This window comes from Nyctibius grandis, chromosome 8 (assembly GCF_013368605.1).
Source record: "Nyctibius grandis isolate bNycGra1 chromosome 8, bNycGra1.pri, whole genome shotgun sequence".
In the NCBI taxonomy this organism is placed as follows: Eukaryota; Metazoa; Chordata; class Aves; order Nyctibiiformes; family Nyctibiidae; genus Nyctibius; species Nyctibius grandis.
The window spans coordinates 24678894-24701697 of NC_090665.1; the positions used below are offsets into that span (position 1 = coordinate 24678894).

Below are 22804 nucleotides of genomic sequence, written 5' to 3' on the forward strand. Positions count from 1 at the left end.
CTACTGCAATGAGTGGCAAAGGCCCACTGCCTTCAATAAGGCTAATTTTACCATTAAATCTTACAGATGGTCACTATCTTTGCATCACATACCATGTTCGTTGCTGTTTCTTTGGAAGTTAGGTCTCGCATCTGTGAAATCATGCAGGATATTTTTGGATAATTAGATAATGGTTTGCATTAGCAATTGGCAACATGCTGAGGACACTCTCACATCCATTTGAATTAGTGGCAATCCTGCACTGATATCACTAATCCTGAACCTCTGCTCCAGCAGCCTGTACACCTCCGATATATTATACTGAGATAAAATACAGCTGTCTTAATCTTCATCATGATTCCTCTTTCAAGAAAGGCCAAGTACCTCAGACTTTAAAATCAGAGATTTGTTGTTTATTCAGAGATTTCTACAACTTCAAGTAAATCTATGGTATCCATCAATAGATATGAATGCGATCAGACAAAAATATGGGATTTTTCCTTCTTAGGAAGCAATCAAGGCAATTCAGTTGATTGGTTGCCCATGGATTCTTTAAAGAATGAAAATAAGGAGCCTGAAAATTATTAACACCAAGAGGTTTAGCAAAAAATATTACAGAAAATATCTGTGTAGTTGCCTTTGAGAGTGTAGCCACAACCAAAGTACATTGTTAAACACAAAACAGTAGAGAAAAGTGAGGTTTTGTTTTTCTGAACAATTCTTTCAGACAGAAACCATTTATGAATGGTGCAACCATTTCTTTGGGCATTCATGATCCTGTTTGTATAGATTCTGTACTCCTCTTAGCCATTTAAATAGCATCCTTGAGTGATGATTCAAAAGAATAAGCATGTATAAGGTGGTGTTTTATTATTAAGTGATATGGCGTGTAGCAGAGTTATAGGAAAGACTAACTAACATGATACAATAAGGTTTTAAGACTCCAGAGAGAACAGCTGATCTTTTGCAGCAGTCCTTGAGCCCACTGATATTAGTTTCCCCCACTTCAAACCTGACCCTGTTTCTTCAGTCCTACCCAACTTGCTGCGGATTGGACTTGGAGTGTTCAAGAGCAAATCCCACCTTTAATTCTACAGTTACATTAAGACACCTTAAAATGTCTATAAGTGACGTGTTAAGGTTCCCGTTTTGCCATGGCAGGATATAGCAGAAGTCACTGCCTGAGGATCAAGCGTCTATTTTTTATTTCTCACCTTTCATAAATGTCCCAGAGTCTGTTATTTTTCTGAATATCATTCAGTGCATAATTGCAGCAACACTTGTGTTATTAAAAAGTCTACTCCTATTTTCAGGGGAAAAAAAATAAACTAAACATATTTTTTGCACATTTGTGGAAAAAAACATGATTCATCCCTGTGATATGTTGCATATTCCTGTCTCAAGCACCTGCCTTAGTATGAAAACTTAAGCACAATATATTTACTTATAATAATTGTATTACACAAGGATAATTTCTTTGCTGTCTTTATCATACCAGAAAAGCGATTGGGGTAATTTTCTTGTTAATCTCTTATTAGAAAAAAAAAAACATTCAGCAATAAGATTCTTTCCCCTTTGTGAGCAATCAATAAACACAAGATGAGAATGCATGTTCCAGCACTGGGGATGAAATTAATGTAGCAGTGTTAGAAACAAAACTGTATATTCTATCAGATGTAGGGCTTAGTTGTCTTACTTACTGGGAATCACATGTAATATTGTGAATTATATAAGACAGGCAAAGACAACAAACCAAAACCAAACTGCCTTTTGGATTTTTTTTTTCAATGAAAATACAGTTTTAGAAAATTGCTATTTACTCCAGATAAAGTAATGTGATCAAACCTACAATGTCAGAGGAAAAGAATTTTTTTCTAAATGAAATCAATAATTCTGTGTGAAATGTTTGCATTTTGTTTTAAAATATCTAAGTAAGACAAAACAAAATGAAAACATTCCCTTGTTTTGAGTTAAAATGTCAATTCCCTTTCAAATTGAGAAATTTAAAGTAACAAACATGTTATGTTGGAAATTTTATTCCAAACTGTAGCTTTCATTTAACCGTAGCTAAAAATGTTACTTGGTTCAGTATTATTGAAATGAAAAATGAAAAATTTAAACACAAATAACTTGAAATGAAAACTATAATATCATTTCAGAATGCTAACTAAAAGGAAAGAAATAAGAAATTTTGAAAATTCAAATGAAAAAAATGATGCTACTAACCAAAGCTGTTCAAACCATGTTTTTTAAAAAAAAAAATTTAAACTAAGAAAATCACAATAAAGTTTGAGGTTTTTTTTCTCACTGGGTTTAGTTCAGTTCCCACAAAAGTAAATTGAACTGTTATGTACTTTATAGAATATACACTACAGGATACACTTCCATAAGCAAAAACTTCATCCTGGTTATTAACGTTGAAGAGGGCTAGAAAGCAATACATGTAATAACAGTATGCCTGACATACTATAGCTGTATGCTTAATACAAAAAAACAAAGAATAAATCTGTACAGAGACTCCAAAACTCTTTCTCTTCAATACTAGAAACTTGATATGAGTGTACATACAATATTAAATACATGGTTTATATGGATTTGCAGCAACATGCAAATTCTTCATCTAGAACATATTAGCAGAGCATCAGTTCACACTTTCTTTTACTGAATACACACCTGTAATTGAATTCTTTCCTTCCTCTAATGCCTTGTCATCATGAAACATCCCCGACTTCAGAAATGCTGCTCCTTTCCTCTTTGTACTTCTGTATTCTCCACTACATTGTGCACCTGTACATAACTTTCCTACCTTTATACACAAAATAAACCTTCTGCCTTTGTCTCTTTATGTCTGCTTCTCATTTTCTGCTAATGACTCTATTCATTTGCTTTCAGTGTGCCATGTTTTCTGAACACTTGCACTTCACAGGTACACCACACAAAACTAAGCTAGCGTCTTCCCTCTGTACTCTCCCGGAGCGCTGACAGCACAGGGCAGGCAGGTGCTTCCCAGTGTTCGCATTTTGATGGGTTGTCCCTTTCCATTGAGCTATCATAGCCCATAGGCTCGACCTGTCCCATGCGCAGGTCTTCCAACACACCCAGTGAGGAACAGACTTGGTATTTCTAGCTTAAAAGGTTAAAAAATAAAGAAACAAATGCCAGATTAATTAAAATAACTTCCTTGAATTTAATTTTTTTAAAAAGAAATGCAGGTGTAGGACATATAAAGGGAAAAGCTGGATAAATAATGACACTAGGCCCTATTTTTTTTGTAAATACATCCAATTGCTAAGATTTTTTAGAATTCAAGGGGTTGAAAAGGCCATGAAAATTCATGTTTAAGATTAAGGTACAATAGCAAGATCTTCATACATCTCCAGTGTTGCAATTTTATTGCAAATCTTTCGATATTTGATTTTTTTATTTAGAACACAAACTCCCAGACGAGTTCATGCTTTTGTGAAAATATCAGTATTCTTTTAAATAAAAAAAAAAAAAATAAAAAAAAAAGGATCATACCACTTTGGGTGTTGAGAAGAGCTTGGAAAATCATCATGTCAATATGCTCAGAATTAGAAGAGGGATACCAGACATGCAAATGAAAGAACGCAAACAAGCAAGGTCATGATTTTTGGAGGTATGGCTTGTGATGCTGAACACTGATATTATCTGTAATGGATCCCTCTATATTTTAATACTAAGATTCAAATTGTCTTTCAGATGTCAGTGACTGTCATTCAGAAATATGGGTAATGAGAAGTAATAGCGTTAGTGCTTGAGGCAGAATTAAGATTTCTGAAAAGAGGGGAAAGACAGCAGTGATGAAGGTACTGGAAGGGAGAGCAAAGGGATTTACATCAGCTGTGGAAAAAATGAAAATGTATTCTTTAAAGTGTTTGGCAAATGCACGAGGCATTGTACTGAGGAAGCATACACAGGGAATGACAGATTTGTTTCATTGACCATAATTTCTACTTCTGACCCCTCAAAAACAGGCTCTTACTGCCCCTCCTCTGCAGGTACTCTAATATAATTTGGACTCTGCCAGCAGTACCCTGTCACAATTTTAACTACAAAGAGCCCATGTGTTTGTGAATTTGAAAATAGTCTTGATGTTCTATGCTTGATTGGACTCTCTTACTCCCAGACATTTAATTTTTAAGAAACTAGATCCAATACTCAGTTTACTCAGTGCATGTGACTACAGTATGTTGGTGAAGCTAAAAATAGGAAAAAATCAGCTTCAAACTGGCAGTGATGAAATCAGGTTTCATTCATTGCAAGTATTTTCCTGACCTGATAGCCAAAAGTTCAGCTAAGAGGGCACTTTACCTCTATCTATTAACTTTTAGCACTTAAACTTATTTTGAGTTAATGATTCTCCCTAAAATAAGGAAACTTTTGTTTGCAATAAAAAATTCTTCAAAATTTCTACTTCAAGAACCACAAAGCCTGGTTCTAAGAACTATAGCCTAAAAAAGCAACAAAAACCTCCAGCAAGTCTTCTTTTTGTGTTACTGAGATTACTATTACCTGAAATAGATCTCCAGAGAGTAAAAAAAAAAAAAAAAACCGCAGAGTTTGGTTGTTCATTTTACTTTGTGTTTCAGGAGTGCCCTGAGGCCCCATTAGACTCCGGGGCACATCCTGCTAGTGCTGTGTTCCGCTCGTGCTAGCAAAAGGCAGGCGTGTCCCTGCACCCACTGGCAAACAGCTCAGTCTGTACTTTGAAATTGTTTCTTGAACATTATCGTCAGCTGCACCGTTGGGACAGCGCTTCCTCACAAAGCACGCCCTCTCCTATTGTACACGTGAATATACATGACACTTGAAAGTGGTGGTGGATTTCACGTCCCAGAATTAAAGTCCTGCTTGAGGTAGCTACTGCTACGTGCTCTGATGTGCACCGCTGTTGCTTTTATATCCTCTTCCAGCTGGTACCATTCCATCCTCCAGGGAGGAAGGACAAGCATCATGCACTGGAGGTTACAATTCACATTTAGTGTCATTAAAAATACACTGATAAGCATGTAAGATATGTTCAATATTGAGTCTAAATTCAATAAAACTCTCTCAGGCTTCCATAGCACAGACACACAGAATTTTTATTGAATCTGCTCTACAGCAATTAGCTAATGTATTCATTAACGGCAAGGGTTAGTAATACGAATCTAGCAAATTATACTTAATTACAATAATTAATGCCTGGCGATTCATGAATAATGCATTACATAGCTATTTACATATTCATACTTATGAGGCTATTAATGGATAATTATCATTTGACTAGAAGATGTGGACATCAGGAATGTAACAACTACAACATCTTCCCCCAGTCTCACTGTGGCTTCACCTGTTTGTCTTGCTCTCGTATACCTCTGCCTTGCCATTATACACAGAAATATAAACAATACTTTATTTTCAAGACCTATAGAGCAATATAATGGCAAATAAGTCCATGCAGGTTAGTTTTCACATTGCACCAGTTCTGAGCCACTACTCTCATCAGTTTATGCTTCAGGTTGCAAAACAATATAGAAGAGTTTTAGGATATTATTTGAAAAGAAAAAAACAATGTTTCACCTCCTCTTTCCAGCAGAAATAATATTCTCAAATATTAGGAGGTGGAGTGCAAGAGCAGCATTAGCATTCTGCTTCTTCAAATGCAAAAAAACAGAAACAAAAAAATCCCAAAGAAGAAATTTACACACTTGCAAGGGAAAGTATTTGGTGAAAGAATTTTGTTCTCTTTGTCATCAGTATAAATTTGTTCTTGTCCTGAATTTATGCTCTTTCCTACTGCAGATGGTTAGGACACTTCCATACTTCAGAGTCTGTTCATTTGTGAAACTAGGGTAGCAATATTGTCAACACCTTCATTCTGAACAAACGATTCTGCCCTAGATGGCTGGTATTTATGCTCCAACACACAGATTTCAGCCTCCATGCAAGCAGATAAGTTGCTAGCCCTCCCAAGCTTGGAGAAGACTTTAAGAGCCATACAAAGGAAAAAATACAACACAGAATTTTTAAAATATATTTTTCATATTCAAACATAATTGTTTCAAGGCAATATAATAATTTTTCTTCTTAGCCTAAGCTTGAATGCTCAATGTTGACAACACTAAGACAATCATATTCAGCTGCCAGCCTCAGGAGTGTGGTAAAATGAAGTAAAGCTAGGTAAGTCAACTGAAACTGAGAAGTGCTACCAGCCTGATTTTCAGACAAGCTACTCACCTGCTGATCCTCTGCAGCACCAGCTGAGGAGCTGTGGGTGTCCTGGGTCGCTGAAAAGCTTATCCCAGCCGTCATAACCTGCAGAGAGTGAATAGAGGGTCTCACCATGTGTGGAGGTCAGCTCCAGGCTCCCCCCATGTGGTGTGGCCAAACAACCTGTGACTCCAGGCAGCAAGATTGGGTCAAGCCATTGGGGAGCATCAGACTGATGTCTTAGTAAGTGAGCACGTTTGTATCTACTGTGACTTTTGTCGTCTCCAGTGCTCTTGCAGCCTGTTGAGAAAGACTAATACATACAGTAAAATATTTTCAAAATTAAACCATTTTTCTGAAATTCCCTGTCCTGCATAGCTAACTCCACTGCATTTGAGGTCCTTGCCCCACAATAATATAACCTCATGAAATCAGAGATATTTAAAACCACTCATGCTCTAAAATCATACTGAAGCCAGCAGTGCTTGAGGACCAAAGGAGAGAGGACTGAACCCCTGTTCAAAACTGATGCCCTCAGCCTCCACCAACCATGGTCAGTGTAGGCAGCCCATGACACGTTCCTGCTGGCTGTCTTTCCCAAGCGGGGAACAAGCCATGGGTTAGGAGAACTATCAACAAGCAGGAGCTGACTCTTACCTGCCAGCTTTCCTGATGCTCCTCAGACCTAGACAGGGAGCAGATTGCAGAAGGAAATAAGCAGTCTGGTCTATATAACCTACCTTGTGTAAGGCTGCTGCTGGAAGCATAACGGGTATTCCCTGGTACTTCTGATTTATTCTCTGTAGTACCTTACTTTGAGTAAACCCTCATCATATCAACTATTTGGAGAAAAGAACAGTACAGCACAGGTAAACTTATTACAGTCTGACAATAGGTTATTGAAACAATATTATTTCATTGACTGAAGTAAGTTTTTACTATTTTTATTAGCCTAGCAGAGTCAGCATAACTGAGCAGGGAAAAAGCTGGAATTTATTTGTTTTCACGTCATTTGCATGGTTGTAGATCACCCATCACGGCAGAATTGTTACTGTTGATGGTAGAAGCCAGAGAGAGCCCAGCTTTATTTCTGTGCCAGGTCAAATGTGGGGTAAGAAGAAACACCTTTAGATTTGTAAAATGAGCAGCTCTGCTCTGGAAGTCATTGGCAATGTCACAATGACATTTTTACAGTTGATTTTCAGAGCAGAACAGCCCCTTAACATCTTTTGCTATTTTCTATTAGTCTGTATTCAAAACACAGGATTTAACTAAAACTTCTAAAACGATACTGCAAGAAACACATTTAATATGTATCATAACATGAGGTACAAAAACCTTAGGATGCCAAGACAATAAGGTTATCTGATGCGTCTTAGCTGGGAAAGGCAAGAAAGCTCCTCACAAGGCCAGCAATGCTGCACGCATCAGTGAAAAGCAGTTGAATATTTAATGTGCATGGTAAATACAAGCAGCAAAGGGAGCCCAGATGACATATGACAGCATAACGCTCTGCAGTATAGGAATCAGCTCAAGTACAGTATTCACGTAACACATTTAGCATTCAGCCTAACACATTTTGTCCGTACACCACCCTGTATGTTGCAATGGCGTTGTTTTCCTTTTTCTCACCTTCTGATGTTTTCCCTGTAGACTCACATTCACATCACATGGGCATTTACTTCAGTCATTGCACACTTTATAACACATTCATGCACTCCATCCTGCATTGTTCAGATACTAAATTCTACATCTTTTTTCTCATATGGTTCATGAGACAATGTTCTTTTCTCTTGCATCTATTTTTTCTATCCTCAAATAATGCAGCAGGCTTAGCACTGAGTGAAGGTATTCTGAAAGTTGCTTTACAACAATTAACTCATAAAAACAATACTCTACTGCTAATTTTCTCCCCCCTCCCTTTTTTTTTTTTGTAAGAGCAGGAACAAATACTTCTGTCTTCCAGTTATCTCTGTAGCTAACAGGTGTAACTGATGTCATCCTAAGGACTATCCAAACATGAACGAACATTTTGGTAATTCTGGTATTTCTGGCTATTGCTATGATCTATTGCCGAAACTTTGCATGTTTCCATTTACTTTGCTTCTTAAAATACAATTGATGAGAAAATTATTTTGCTGTAAGAATTGAAAAGTCTTTTGTTTGTGTTTTGGTGTCTGTTTTCCACTGAAAATGGAAATGAAGCTATATTCAGTGGAAAATTTTTTAAACTTTGATTTTAAAAAAAAAAATGGATATTTATCTAGGATATAGTAAAGCAGCAGTGATACCCCAACAGCAGGCATTAGTCACCTATGGGCTTCCACTTTTACACAGTAAGATGCTTTTTATTTGCCCGACAACTTGGCCAAACACTGACTGAAACGAGACCATAAATCTGTTTTAATTCCATGAATCCCAAATAGCTTAATTGACCAAAAGTTTCTGAAGAAAAGAAAATTCCAACCTCACTTTCAAGGCTCTCACTTGAGTACTTACAAAAAGAAAAAGAAACTGGCAGAAGTTAAGGAGTTTATGATGGAAAAGACAACTTACTCATACTGAGTACGTGGCAGCAATCTCTGGGGATTCAATGTGTGTCCTTTTCACTAAAATTGACATAACTGAAACATGGGTGTGAGGCTTTACAGGGAATTTATTGCCAGACTAGGACCAAGGTGGTTTCAAAGGAAGCTCGTTCACCACCATAGAATTTGAAAGACCAAAAGTTACCCACACCTTAGATAGCTTTATATAGATATATAAAGGATGCCAGATAAAGGGTGAATATGGAGATTTCACGGGTACTGCAGACTAAGCACTTCAGAAAATCTACCCACATTTATTCAGGTGCCTGGATGGGAACCATGGTCCTCGATTCCAACCACTACTTTATTTAGACAGTGATAGTGCTATAGCTCCTTAACAGTATTGACATGTTAGCTCAGCATAACAAATACATCTTGTAGGTGAGTGTTAATGCCTTGGAAACTAATCATATGCTTAAGATTACTATCAAAGGTCCATGAAATTATGATGTTTCCAGATAAAACAAGGCTGGCATGTTAATCTGGCTACATATCTCTTGATGAATTCTGCTTGTAAAGTACATTCTTGTGCAGAATATTTTCAGTTCTTGTTATGAAATTCCATTCCTAATAACATCTGAAAAAATTTTGCACACTTTACTAGGCTTATAGAATATTTTTCCACTAAGAAGCAATAAAAAGAATTCTTGTTCCTGAGGATCTGAAAAATATTTTGGTTTCAAAAGATCAGGAACACTTATTTATTTTGATACAGAGAGCCACTTAAATGAGAGGCAGAGCTTGTTACACAAATATCTGAGCTTTGTACTAAACTCACTGTGCAGCAAATACAACAGTCCTTAAATTTATTCAAACAATATCTGGTAGAATAGATGATTCACTTTTCAAGAAGAATAAGAGCACTGAAATAAAAAAAATGTGTTACTGCTGTAATTCAGTCGAAAGGACAGGCGTATCAGCAGCTTTACAAACCTTTGTAATTATTTAGCGTGAGCAGATTTTGCACCACAGCAGACGGCTTTGGTTGTTGGTGGACCCTGTGAAATGCTAGGGTAGGGATTTTGGAGATTCTCAAGCCCATAAATAGTTTGGGGTCTAATTTATCTATTACTGAAATAAATGGAAATATTTCCATTTCTATCTGGTGCAGCACAGGTAACACTTGCACACTGCACTCTTCTTATCCCCCCAAGGGACAGGACCCTCTGTTCCCTCTTCTCCAAGCATTAATCATTTGTGGGTGAAATTAAAGGTGCAGTTGCTTTCCTGATCATCCTGTGACAAGACTTATTCTCCCCCATTGACTGTTTGCCAGTTGCCCAGGAAAAGGATGCATGGTTTGAACATAGTAAGCCTGGCTGACACCTGGGAGCTGCTAGTCCTGGAACACAAAAAAAAAGAAAACCCAAACCTGCTCACAATTAAGATCCATGAGGAAGTAGAGAGTAGGCATTGAGAGGGCCTGGCAACATCACATCTTCTGCATGGCTAATTTTGGTTTGTATTCACAAACGCCAAAGCCTAATGTTTGGTCCTCCTATCTGGGCTGACTCAAATCCCTCAGTGAAATGGCACTGTAGGCATACGTCTCCTCCACAGAGTTTATATAGTGATGTAACTTATCTCTTTTTATCCCAAAGCCTACCATTTTGTGAACTGATGCAGCATATTGCACATGAGAGTCACGCAGGACACTGTGCTATGGCTCATGGAAAATTCCATTTGGTCCTTTCTTAGAATCATATCTATCATAGAATCACAGAATCGTTTTGGTTGGAAAAGACCTTTAAGATCATCAAGTCAAACTGTTGACCTAGCACTGCCAAGTCCACCACTAAACCGTCCCTAAGCACCACATCTACTTGTCTTTTAAATGCCTCCAGGGATGGTGACTCAACCACTTCCCCGGGCAGCCTGTTCCAATGCTTGACAACCCTTTCAGTGAAGAAACTTTTCCTAATATCCAATGCAAACCTCTCCTGGCACAACCTGAGGCCATTTCCTCTTGTCCTATCCTATCACTTGTTACAAATGAAATGACACAAGTAGGAAAACAGTAAGTAAAAAAGGATGTGTGAAAATCATACAGATGGGGACAGTACTGAACACCTGGGCTGTATCTTAGCTCAGTAAGAATGACTTCATTATTTTAAGTGAATGCTTGTGGCACATCTGTAAGGTACAGAAGTTTTATTATCTTGTCCTTTACTAGAAACAGAACAGAGAGAGACCACAATCTACCCCAAGATATTTTAGTGATGACACTTAAAAAAAAAATAAAGCATTATTGGTATAACCTGCTGCTAAGCAATAGTCTCCGAAACAGTGAAGTTCTCTAGATGGAGTTCGCATAGAAGCGATATTTCCCTTCAGTACCCAGCTACCCCCCCTCCCTGGAGAAGCACCCAGGCCAGATGCACAGGCTGGTCGGAATGTAACTGGCCTCAACCCAGAACTCTGAAACAACATATTTCAACTCAAGAAAGTTTTGAGTTGAAAATTCCTAGCTCATGATCATCTTTTTCATCCTTTCCCAAAACCACTGATGGAAGAGGAAGCAGAAGTATTCTTCCAGAAGAAAATGCTAATGTATGACACTTCTGCCAAAATTATATATAACTTGCTTGATTTCATGGTTACCTTACTGATGTTGAAATAAGTATGAGATTGGGAATATTTTAAGGAAGCATGCAAGTATCAATCAGAAAAGTTACTCAGAGCCATAAAGAAGCATCTTGGAAATCACTGATTAACTTAGTTGTTGAATTAAATAGCTTATTTGTGGTATAAAAAGTAAAGACAGGGAACAAACAAAACGTGTCTGTGGGACTTCAGAATGGGATTTTGGCAGAGGATGAACTATCTCCAAACATTGCAACACAACCGCAGCCAGGTGCTTTAACAAAATGGGTCATCATTGGTTTGAGGCAATTACAGGTAATGAGAGTGATGGAGCCAAATCCTTTCAATATCTGAGACTATTTAAAATCAAAGCAAGACCCTTCAGCAGTCTTTAATCTGCAACAGTCCCACAGGGCGTGGAGCTGAGCCCTCAGGTACCAGCACAGTGGAGCGAGGACTGCACTCAAAGGTATTTGCCTGAGAGGAGCGATGGACCGGCCAGCCTGGGAAAGAGGATCTGTCCTGGTGCTCAGGCAATAAATAACAGGTCAGTTGATGTGGAAATGGGATTTTAGACTAAGTTCAGACTGTAAGCCCATAACAGGTACACATGAGTAATTTATTACCAACATAAGTGCAATATTCTTGCAGTTTAAACAACAGGGGATGCCATACTTCACTCCAAAAAAGAAATCTCATACAGTAAAACTGCCTGAATGCAACAGCTCCATAAAATAGACTACCCAGCAGCTCAAGTTTTCTTGCTCAGGGCTCCATGCCTCAGTGTACTAGCAACTGCACAAACACCCATCAAGTGACAGACTGCCAAAGACAGAGATTGGCGGGGTAAATCCTAAGACAGATCTTGCTAGTTCTGATTCTCAATGGGAGTGTTAGAGGTTGGGCAGGGCTGCACTGCCCTGGTATGACTACTAGGGACTGACTGCAGGTATTTGTGCAGGCAGTGTTTAGGCAGTATGAAGAGATTAAATTCAATTACCATTTCCACCATGGGTTGCCTAACTGATCATAAGCTAATCATGTCTCTATTTCATGCTTCAGTTTCCCTCTCTGACAAAAGGATATTGGCCTGCTTTAAAGGGAATCTCCAAACTGAAAGCTACTGTTTAAGAAATAAGGCATCAAGGATGGAGCTGAGAAGGAAGAACCGCTTAAGGCTGCCTGTTCAACAGAGGTCAACTCTGGTATCTGAGAAAGGCAGAATCAAAAGGGGGGTTGTACCAGAAATAGTTTACACCTGCAGATAAAGGTAGATTTTGACCTGACTCCACGCACTGTAGAAAATGCTACTTTCAGCCTGTATTGAGGAGCCCAGATCTAAATTAGTCATCTGGGTAGAAACAGGGTTGAATTGCACTCATAGTCAATGCGCCTTGCCTTGGAAGACCAGAGATAAATTCAGTGAGCTGAGCCAGCAGATTTTTTTCCTATCTCTAAGAAGTATGATCTTCAAGAAAAACTTTCTGAAAGTGTAGGAAATCTTCTTAAAATAATATATTGACAATAAATACATTACTTCCTAGCATGTTAAATGGAGTAATAGGTGTAAACCCTTCTAATCTGAAGTACAATGTATTTTCTGTCAGTTATCTTTAGGTGGCAGTAAGGTAAAAGCATGGAGTAGAAAGTTAAGAGAAATCTCTAATGCATTTTTAGAGACCTTTTTCTCATGTACTGTGCTGGAAGAAACATAGAAAGAGACTTCAGAAAACACTTGCATCTTCAGCAGACAACCAAAAAGCAGTTATTAGAGTTGGATTCATCCAGATCACATTGAGATGCAAACCTGTTGAATGCCAGCAGTATTAATACAATGACTAGATACTATATTAGGTATGCAGTACTTGATCCAAGAATCCCTGAGGACAGAGGTAAGCTTCACAGGTAGAGACACACTCATGTGTTCCTATCAACAAGATGGAAGTACACTAAAAAAAAAGAAGCCACAGGAAAAAATAACTCCACCGACAAATCAAAGGTCTAAATCAAGATTAAAACAAGGTTTCAAGGAGTAATTATTGACACAGAGGTTTATGGATTTTTTTTCCATTTACACTTTTCATGTATGCATCTTTTCCAAAGTCTTTCCTGAAGCTAAAACAAAATGATGTTTGTTGTCTCTAATCAACTTTCGACTAGAAAAAAAGCCAGTAGGATAAAAACATACTCAAAATTTTTATCAAGGAATATAATTAGCTAAGTAACATGACAGTGTCATGTAGTGTGCTAAGGAAAGTATTACGTAGCCAATAAAGGTCTATCTTATACCATTAATATTTACAGTTGGAAGCACGAGATGGCTGCAATCGAAGTGCTGCACCCAACAAAGGCTAGCTGTTGACTTGATACCTTGTTGTCTGACAGTGTGAAACAGTCAAATAGCTACTTACTTCATCACCACTTGACAGCATAATATTAATGCTAGGTAGCAACACATGGCTGTTTTGCAGAAGCTTAGCACCAAACAGGGAGAAGAATTTCATGGAACAGTTTTGAGATTGTAGGCTTAGCTTATTAGCAGAGAAGTAGGGATGGAAAGTGTCTGGCAATTATGAAATAAATCAGGAATCATAACTCTGTCTCTGCTATACTGTACACCGCTGACCCACCTATTACACACCACTAGACAGAGTAGTTTCTTATTCCCACAGAAAGTGGGAAGAGGCAAGACTGACAGTTTCAGCACAGGTTGCACAAATTCTTAAGGAGAACCAGGACCTGGGGGAGATAGACAACTCTGCTTCACATCGTCACAGTCAGGGACCAGAGCCCACAGCAGGTGGCTGCATCTGTATGTGATGCTAGTCTTTGACGGGTACTCAGTGCTGTTCTCAAAGATCTGATTACAGCAATAAAAGAACATCTACCACTAGCATCACTAATTAAGGAACAGATCTTTAACTTCATTTGTTGTGTGCTGGAAAGTGCAATTTTGAGCAACTACTTCTGTGCTCACAATTCAGATTGTGCAACTCCATTAAAGTTAATAAAAACTGATAATGCAGAACACAGGTGAATCATGGCTGGTGAAAACAATGCTCATGGAAACATATTAGTGAGGAGAAACAATGTGCAGGTATTCACTTAGACGGGCTTTGTGCTTCCAGGTCACAAATACCTCAGCAAAATTTCTTTTTTCTTTTCCCCCCGATCCAGAAAGAATTGGAATCCGGGGAGGTGGGGAGCAGGGAGAGAATATGCGTAAAATTCAGAAAATCAGAAGTTAGCATTAGACATGGTTTAGGTTCACCCCTGACGTAGCTGTTGATAGCCTACGGTTATCTTTTCCTGCCCTGTTCTCTTATCCAAATGCTGTAATTCCCATCAGCCCCATCTTGAATGTTATGACATCATCCTTCACAGGCCGGTCTGCTCAACACCTATGCAATCCATGAAGAGAGCAGTTTTGAAATTCATTCTTCTTTCTCTTTATTTTAACTATTTCACTCTCTACTAAATCTCTCTTCATCTTTTTTTCCTCGGGAACTGTCCTGCCCTCATCTTCAGCGCTGTAGCACCTTTTCCTATTCTTCTCCTGCTTTTGGGTTTAACCTACTGACCCCCTCCCACTCGCTTCACTCTCCCATGACAACAGGAGCAGACTTCCTCAAAAGGCCACTACTGTGTATTCTTCCATATCCCTCTTCAGGAGTCATTTCCCCCGTGGCAACTATAGGGATGCAATAAACTCAACCTGGCTATATGCAGTGCCATGACAGAAAGTTACCGTTTTCAGCTATAGTCTTTTGATTTTAAATATCATCCATTGCTTCCTGCAAGATGCTTGCCTGATAAGGCGTTTATCCACCACCAAGATTTATTCATACAGAATCTGCTGTCTCAAAGCTGTAATGCAGTTATCGCCTATGGAGAAACACCACCTGATACACTGTGCTGCTATCCACGTACAAAAATAATTCTATATGATATCCCAAAGCATTTCCCAAACTGGAAAGGGGTGTTACACCCCAGAGATTGATGCCTCTACTGAAACATTTGTCTAGTCTATGACTTAGCAGCTATGGGACAAACTCCTTCTCGTTTGCCTGGATTTGCACCAGCTATAGATTTTCCCTCTTATCCTTTCAGATTGCAGCAGATGGTGAAGTTCCTACACCAGAGGCTGTCGGTAGAATTTTAAAAGGCATCTCATAACAACACATTGGAGCTGCACATTTTGTCTGTGCTGCACCACCAACATGATCTTAAAGAGAGCTGGAGCACACTTACAAAATTAGCACTGGCAGTTGCTGCAGAAATGCTACCAAGGAGTTTTCTCAAAGCCCGCAGCGTAATGAGAGCTCACCTCCCAGACTGCCAGCCAAATCACTTCTCTGTGTATAACCAACACTGCTGTTTAAGAGAAATGGTATTTAATACTCTGTCCTGTGAGATACTGATCCAGCAAACTATCTGATGGAGATTTTAAGGGGCTACTTATGTACTTCTGGCTTTTTTGGGTCCATGGCTGAGCTCATGTAAAGCACAGTGGCCAAAAGCAGAAATATTATTTCTTCTGCCTAAGACAGACTATCCCAGACTTACTAAATACCATTGTTTTCATGGCTGGACCACTTCCATTAAAAAGTTAATATAAGTCAGACATCAATACTACAAGCAGTTAAAGAAATTATAGTTACTGTATGCAGCCTGTTCTTTAAAGATTAATTCTTAAAAGTGAGCTTCCGAGCTTGGAAAGCCACTCAGCCAAAAGGCTAACACTGTAAACAGAAAGCCACCTGAGCTGAACATTACTGCAAGTACTAGCATTGAGGGCAAATTGTTTTGATTTAAACACAGCACTATTTCCAAGTGATCCAGGAATAGTCCTGCAGCCTAATGTGGGGAGGAGGAGGTCTGTGTATGCCGATCTGACTGGAAGATCAAGGCTAATGTGAATAACACCCTTGTTTAACCAAAGTCTGCTTTACAATTTAGTTGTGACACTTTAGAGAGCTCCATCTCCAATTTCTTGCTCCACTACAATTAGAACAAACTTCCTCATTAACTTCTGTAGTGTCAAAACAGTGATGATCTTTAAGGTCCCTTCCAACCCAAACCATTCTATCATTCTATGACTTCATGTGTCAGGAGGGAGGCTGTCAGAATTTCTTAATGAGGCATTTCCCTTGCAAGCCCAGCTAATTCCTAGATTTCAATCATCTCAGTCTTCATCATTTTCTCACAGGACACCAGAGATGTCATTCTTCCTTGATAGTAAAGATTGCATTTTTCTGATCTAATTGGTCAGGTCAGATGATCAATTTATCATTATAGCTGCTAACACTAATTCTCTCTATGTTTGTGCTTTGATTTCAAGAACTGTCAGACAACGAAAAGTTAACATTTTCCAGGAAGGAATTCATTCAAATTGTCATATTTCAACTAAGACAAACTATTCAAACTACGTTTTATAAAAAATGTGTACTAGATAGAGGCAGTAGTGAATGTGATTTCTTCAGAGGCATTTTAAGGAAATATTCAGGCAATAATATTCACCAGAAAACAGAGAAATAAAAAAAAGATTACTCACAAACATTATTCTTCAAGGTGAGCTGCCTATACATATATTATACTGTGGATCTTCTGCACACATCAGAAGTGGTCACCTAAGCTTTGTCTTCAGCAATGTCCACAGAGGTATGTACAGGACTCGGGGTCTCATTCAGGTCCCCCAGCAATGGGATTATCTTTTCCTGCAGATATCAGGAGGCTGATGGCAGAAACAGCAATGGCAATGATGAAAATTCAAGATTATCTACAACTCTATATGTAGTATAGAGAGATTTTCAGAGGACTACAGAGATAGGTAATGGACAACAGGATAGCCTCCTCCCAGTGGACCTGGTGTCAGAGGGAGAAGTTCGCTAGATGTGGAGAGAAAAGCAGTCATTCTTACCTTGGGGTGTTACCTGGCATACAGAAGGCAAAGCTACCTGTGCCCAGCACCAGAGCCGTTATGTGGCAGCTACAGGCTGATTGCAGGGGGAAGCAGTCCTCCAATATGGTCCTCCAACAAACTGGTCTTGTTCTTATTCATTAAGTAAGCAAAACTATAGAGAAACCCTGCAGCAATCTGTTTAGGTCCATTTTTTTTCTCTTGCTTTCTGCTTCTCAATTTCAGAGAATTCAAACCCTTCTCTTACCAGATAATCCTGAAGCATGTTAGGCACCAGGTTTAAAGTACAGCAAATACCGTGCCTTTCAGGAATGACTTCCTTCACACCCAGAGACAAGAAGAATGGCTATGCAATGTGACTGCCATAGAAAATGCACTTTTGAAGCCCACAAGATAACCTGAAGAATTGTAAGGTGTGCAGAAGGAAAAGGAGTTGGTGGCCTCACTGATGATAAACAGTGGAAAAGCAGCTAAGGTGCACCGCAGACACTAAGTGCTGCCTCCGTTGTTGCCACAGGTACCAAAGTAGAAAGGAATAAATTATTCAAGCACCTGAATGATAACTGTGTATAGGCACAGTCAACATAGATAAGTGCCTACATGGACAACAGCATGAAGTAGGAAACCAAGACAAAGCATAAAGAGGATAAAGCAGTTAAAGGAAACAGGTGATGTATACAGAATCTTAAAAATAGTTTACCACTTCCAGTGGCCTGTGCAGTGTTTGGCTCAGCTGGACATGAATCTGCTCTCTTTAAATGAGTCCAAAATGGATTATTGGTTCATCTCAGCAGCCCAACATCTAGGTCAACACAGCTCTTGGGACCTGGTGACTGGTGTTTAGCACAAGCAGAGCAGCTTCTTTTTACAGATGATGTGAGGGAGAGCAATAGGTGCTTGCTTGTGGAGATGAAAAAAACAAAAATCATGGAAAAAGGGACTTCATGTGCCACTCATTTAAGGTACTTTTATTGGAAGAAAGACAATCTATAGATTTATGGCCACTTTACTGCTGTTGAAAATAAACTGTAGTCCCACAAGCTGGGGTTATCAATGCATCTCATTATAACAGATTTGTGTATTACTGACTGGATTTCTTCTTGAACTACTGGGATTCTTATTTGAATTCAGCCTTTAACAGAAAAAATTCCCAATAAGATGGTTGTAAATCCTCAATGAAATAAACTCAGCGTACCTATGGGCTTTTTAATCAAGTTAATGGCTTTTCTTTGGCTGCTCTGTATTACCCCTGTGTGCCCGCAAACCTTTCAAAGTAATTCTGACATGGATCAAGCCCATCGTCCCTCACTACTATAGCAAATGGTTTTGATTCGGGGGCAGTAAATCTGGATGGTGTGGATCAGATGTTCTTACTGTGAATGAAGTGATAACCTTGTGAGTGGTGTCAGGACTCGGGATCCGGAGACTTTGCCGGCGAAAACTCCAGTGCACGCGAGCAGCTGCAGAATTCCCAGAAAGCCCCGCACGTGGCAGAGAAGGGAACTCTCCAGGGTTTGGCAGTCCCTGTGTTTTAAAGCTTGTGTTGATGTCTCTGTCTTGCGAAGCATCCAGAATCAGGCACGTTTCTACACAAGTGCTGAAATGAAGGCTGATTAATTCTTAATGCCCAGCAACAGAGGGATGCTTCTGCTTTCAGAGCACGTTATGCCTTTCACATCCCACAGACACACGCCCTGCGTCCAAGGCACACTTTCCCAAGCAAACCTCGTGCCCGGGCAGCAGCGTCCTGAGGAAGCTCATGCTACTTCTCTCACACCTACAGCAATTCCTCTGCTGGCACCACAGCTCGCCCTTCTCTCTCCCTGATCTCGCTCAGCCCTTGGTGTCTGGGGCCATAATTCCCATCCTTCATACAGCAGGATTAGATCAGCTAAGTCATGCTGATGTAAAACACACAAGAGGAAGAGGCCCTGGGTATTTGTGGGCTCCCTTGTGCTATTCTACTTGCCTTTGACATTTGGCACACATGGAAACATTCATATATAGCAAATCCCCAATGTTCTCCTCTTATAACTGTTTGGAAGACAGCTTGTTTAAAGATAAGCATACATATACTGGATTGATTAATGCTACTGAGCTTTGACTGGACCCTCCTTATCCAAACTGTTCATCTACAAAGCAAATCAAGGAACCAAGGAGGAACAATCAATCTGTTTCAATAACCAAATGAAAAGCAAAACCCAGCCCTACGATGTAGTATTACTCTATCCAATGATTTATTTTATCTAATCTAAACATTTTAAATCATTTCTATTTAATAATTTTTAAAACCTATAAAATTAATGAGCTTTGAAATGAAACCACCAGTGAAAAGCCAACAGACTTTGTTTTAAAAAACGATAGAAAAGATTTTTTCTGCACTTCCTCCTGCCTTTGCAGATGAAGATATTAACTACATGAAAACTAAATTCAAGAATATTTTCTTTTTCTTCCTTTTATTTTTAATTTTGCCAAAATAAATTTGTCTTGCTCCAGCTGACATCCAAAGAATGTGCAGCTACATACATGAGCAGTCCCACGGTGGTCAGAGGGACTCTGCTCTTTGAAACATCGGAGAGGTTCATAGCCTAGATCCATCCACAGTGGAAGCAACAGGCAAGGACTCTCCAGAAGAGCCTGAAGCAGTGATATGGGACCTTTATGTTCAAACTGCTTTTTTAAAGCCCACTCCCTACCATTGTGCAAAATACATAGTAGGGTCAGTAACAGAAAACCTCTTTTTCCACTGTTTCAGCAGCACTATGTTTCTAAAAATGCTCAGTCCTTTTTGGTTTTGGGATCACCAGTTACCATTATTTCAGTCTATCATCATCACCAAATACTGCAATAAACAGACTCTGAGATGACAGGGGACAGAACTTTTCAGATTTTTTTTTTCTAGATCAGCCAGTTGATTTTCCAAATTTATTTAACTGTTCAGCCATTAATTACTATAGAAGCAGTTGATTTTGATGGGACCAGACTGCAGAGCCTTCTGGCAACTCTTGTTATCAGTTCAGTGCTACTGCTAAGGGTGCTAAGGGCAGTGATCTGTGGGCTGATAAACCAAGGGACAGCACTCGAACAGCAGATTTTTTTTTTGGATCAATAGAATCCACCCAAAAAGATGACATAAAGGCCATTGTTTTCATATTTAGAAATTAGAAGCAACATAAACACAGAAATAAAGTTGGCTTATGTATCTGATCATGGTAAAAAACCCAGCTCTGGATTTTCATCAGCGGGGTAAATTTTTACATACTGGCTCAAGAGGAAGTGTTTTGTCCAACACATATACAGGCAATATGGGCAATTTTCAGTAGTTTTTTCAAGTTCAAGTCACTGGTTGACCAAAACAAATCCAATGAATGAATAATAGTTATTAAACAGAATTGGAAATATTAGAACAAAATGTGTACTGGATTGCTATGGTGTGCTATGGGTAAAGTTTCTGTAATAACTATTGCAGAACAAAAAAAAAAAAAGCCCCGTTATGATGATTTTAACTTGAGAATGAGGTTTAGATATGTGACTGCATTTTTAACAAGTTACAGGGTTTTTTCCTCCCCAATTCCTTTGCATAAAACTTTTCTTTAAGTAATAAAATTAATTTGAAGGATATCATAAATCAAAATGTCTCCATAGATACAGACTTACTTATAACAGGAAGGAAAAGAGTATGGACTGGAAAACAGGAGAATAAGGTCAGAAATTTCACATACCAGAGACCAGGCTATACCATCCATTTGCCTATGGTAGTGAATTTCTTTCACAATGTCCTGTTCAACCCTAGGATCAGAGTTAACTTAGACTACCTTGGTCCTCAGTTTCCCAGAGCAGACAAAGAAAATAAAAGACACCATCTGAGAATAAAAATTCCATTAAAAATTTGCAGCCTCTCTGAGACAAGAGGAACAAGGGTCATATAGTCTAACACAGTTTAGGGTTTGTTTTAGGGTTGGAGTCATGTGGTCAGTCACCTGAACTAGATTATTTCTATTGGAAAAAATGTTTTTAAAATCATAGGAATGATATATTTAGCCATCAAGGACAGAGGAAAAATCTCCTAGCCGGTCATGCATCCCCTAGAGTGAATCCCTGAGCCAACTTGCTTTTATTATTACAGTAGGACCTTTTAGATCAGTGTGGAGGTGGAAAGAGAAAAAAAGAGGAAGGATTGATTTAACATTCTCCCTCTGGCATTGTTGTTCTCCTGCAAAGGCAGGAGCCCAAGCAACGTAGGCACAGCAATAGCATGCAATAGCACTGACAGTACCTCCATTGCTGATTGCCAAAGCCTCATCGTTCTCAGGACTGTAATTGCACTTCCTTAGAAATGACGAGTAAGAGGTCACTAAAATATCCTGTCACATGCAATATCTAACCAGGAAATGGGCTTTGACCTGATGATTTCCGTTTCCAAATATTTTGGGATTTGAAAGTTCAGCCTCAAGCACACATTCATCCATGGCAGTTCAGCTGTCACTCGTAATACAAATCAAAAGATGATGGATGGCAGAATCTGCCCAGAAGTTCAATTCCTGCTAGGGTCATTCTGTCTGTAGTGACCACTTTTCCACCCTAACCACATCACTTCATTGGCTTACCTCACCATAAGCATTTTTTACAAATAAAAGCACATACATAGATGTGTATAAAACGTTCATCTACCAACTATAAAGTTTCTCTGGTCTAAAGCTTTTCAACTGGCAGATTTGTTTATCTGCACTGTGCCTTCTGACATTATCACATTTCCCACTGCCACATGAAAACAGAAAAAAAAAAATCAGAGCATCCTCACGTTCATTCTGTACCGTACTGCCTGTGTTTCTGTAGATGAAGCTACCAAGTCTGTATGTAGAAGAAGAGCTGGATGAATATTTTAAAACATATTTGTGAAAATATACTGATTAGTTTCTCACTGAATAGATTCCAGTTGCACTCCTGTGCAGCCTTTAAACACTTATTTCATGCAAACATGATGGTGGAAAAGTTTACTGGCAGGAATGCCTGTAGAAATTTACATGTATAATGTAAATTTACATTGTATATGTACATTTACATGTATACAAATGTATATATGTACATATATACATTTACATGTATAATGTAAATAATGAAATTTACATGTAGAAATGTAGTACATTTACAGTAAGCAAATTTTCTATATATAAGTACAAGTATTCACATAACTTAACTCCTCCAGCAATAGAAACAGAAATGTGACTGAATATATATCCAGTCAAAATAGCTCATGTTTAACTTGCAGTAGCAAAGACTAGCAATAATGTGTTCACAACCAAACTAGGGATAATGAATTAATATTAAAGTGATTAAACAAATAATTGCTGAATTACTACTACAGTACGCAGACACACTAACTCACAAGTTATTTTCAAGCAGAAAGGAAGTTGTCAAATGCAATGGGTCATTACGTAAAATTCATCCAGCTCTGTCTTGTATATTAAATATCCAGCACCGTGTGTGTAATTTTCTGAAGAGTCCAAAGAACAAAATCTGG

The 22804-nt window shown here is 38.7% G+C and overlaps 1 protein-coding gene across 1 annotated transcript in view; it reads left to right on the top strand.

The window, feature by feature from the left end:
• CRB1 (crumbs cell polarity complex component 1) overlaps window positions 1-22804 on the top strand; it is a 117528-nt gene that overhangs the window by 94345 nt on the left and 379 nt on the right. Inside the window, 3 exon segments of the mRNA XM_068406628.1 lie at window positions 3491-3508; window positions 4143-4246; window positions 7219-7303. Of these exon segments, the coding sequence (XP_068262729.1) occupies window positions 3491-3508; window positions 4143-4246; window positions 7219-7303 (207 nt within the window).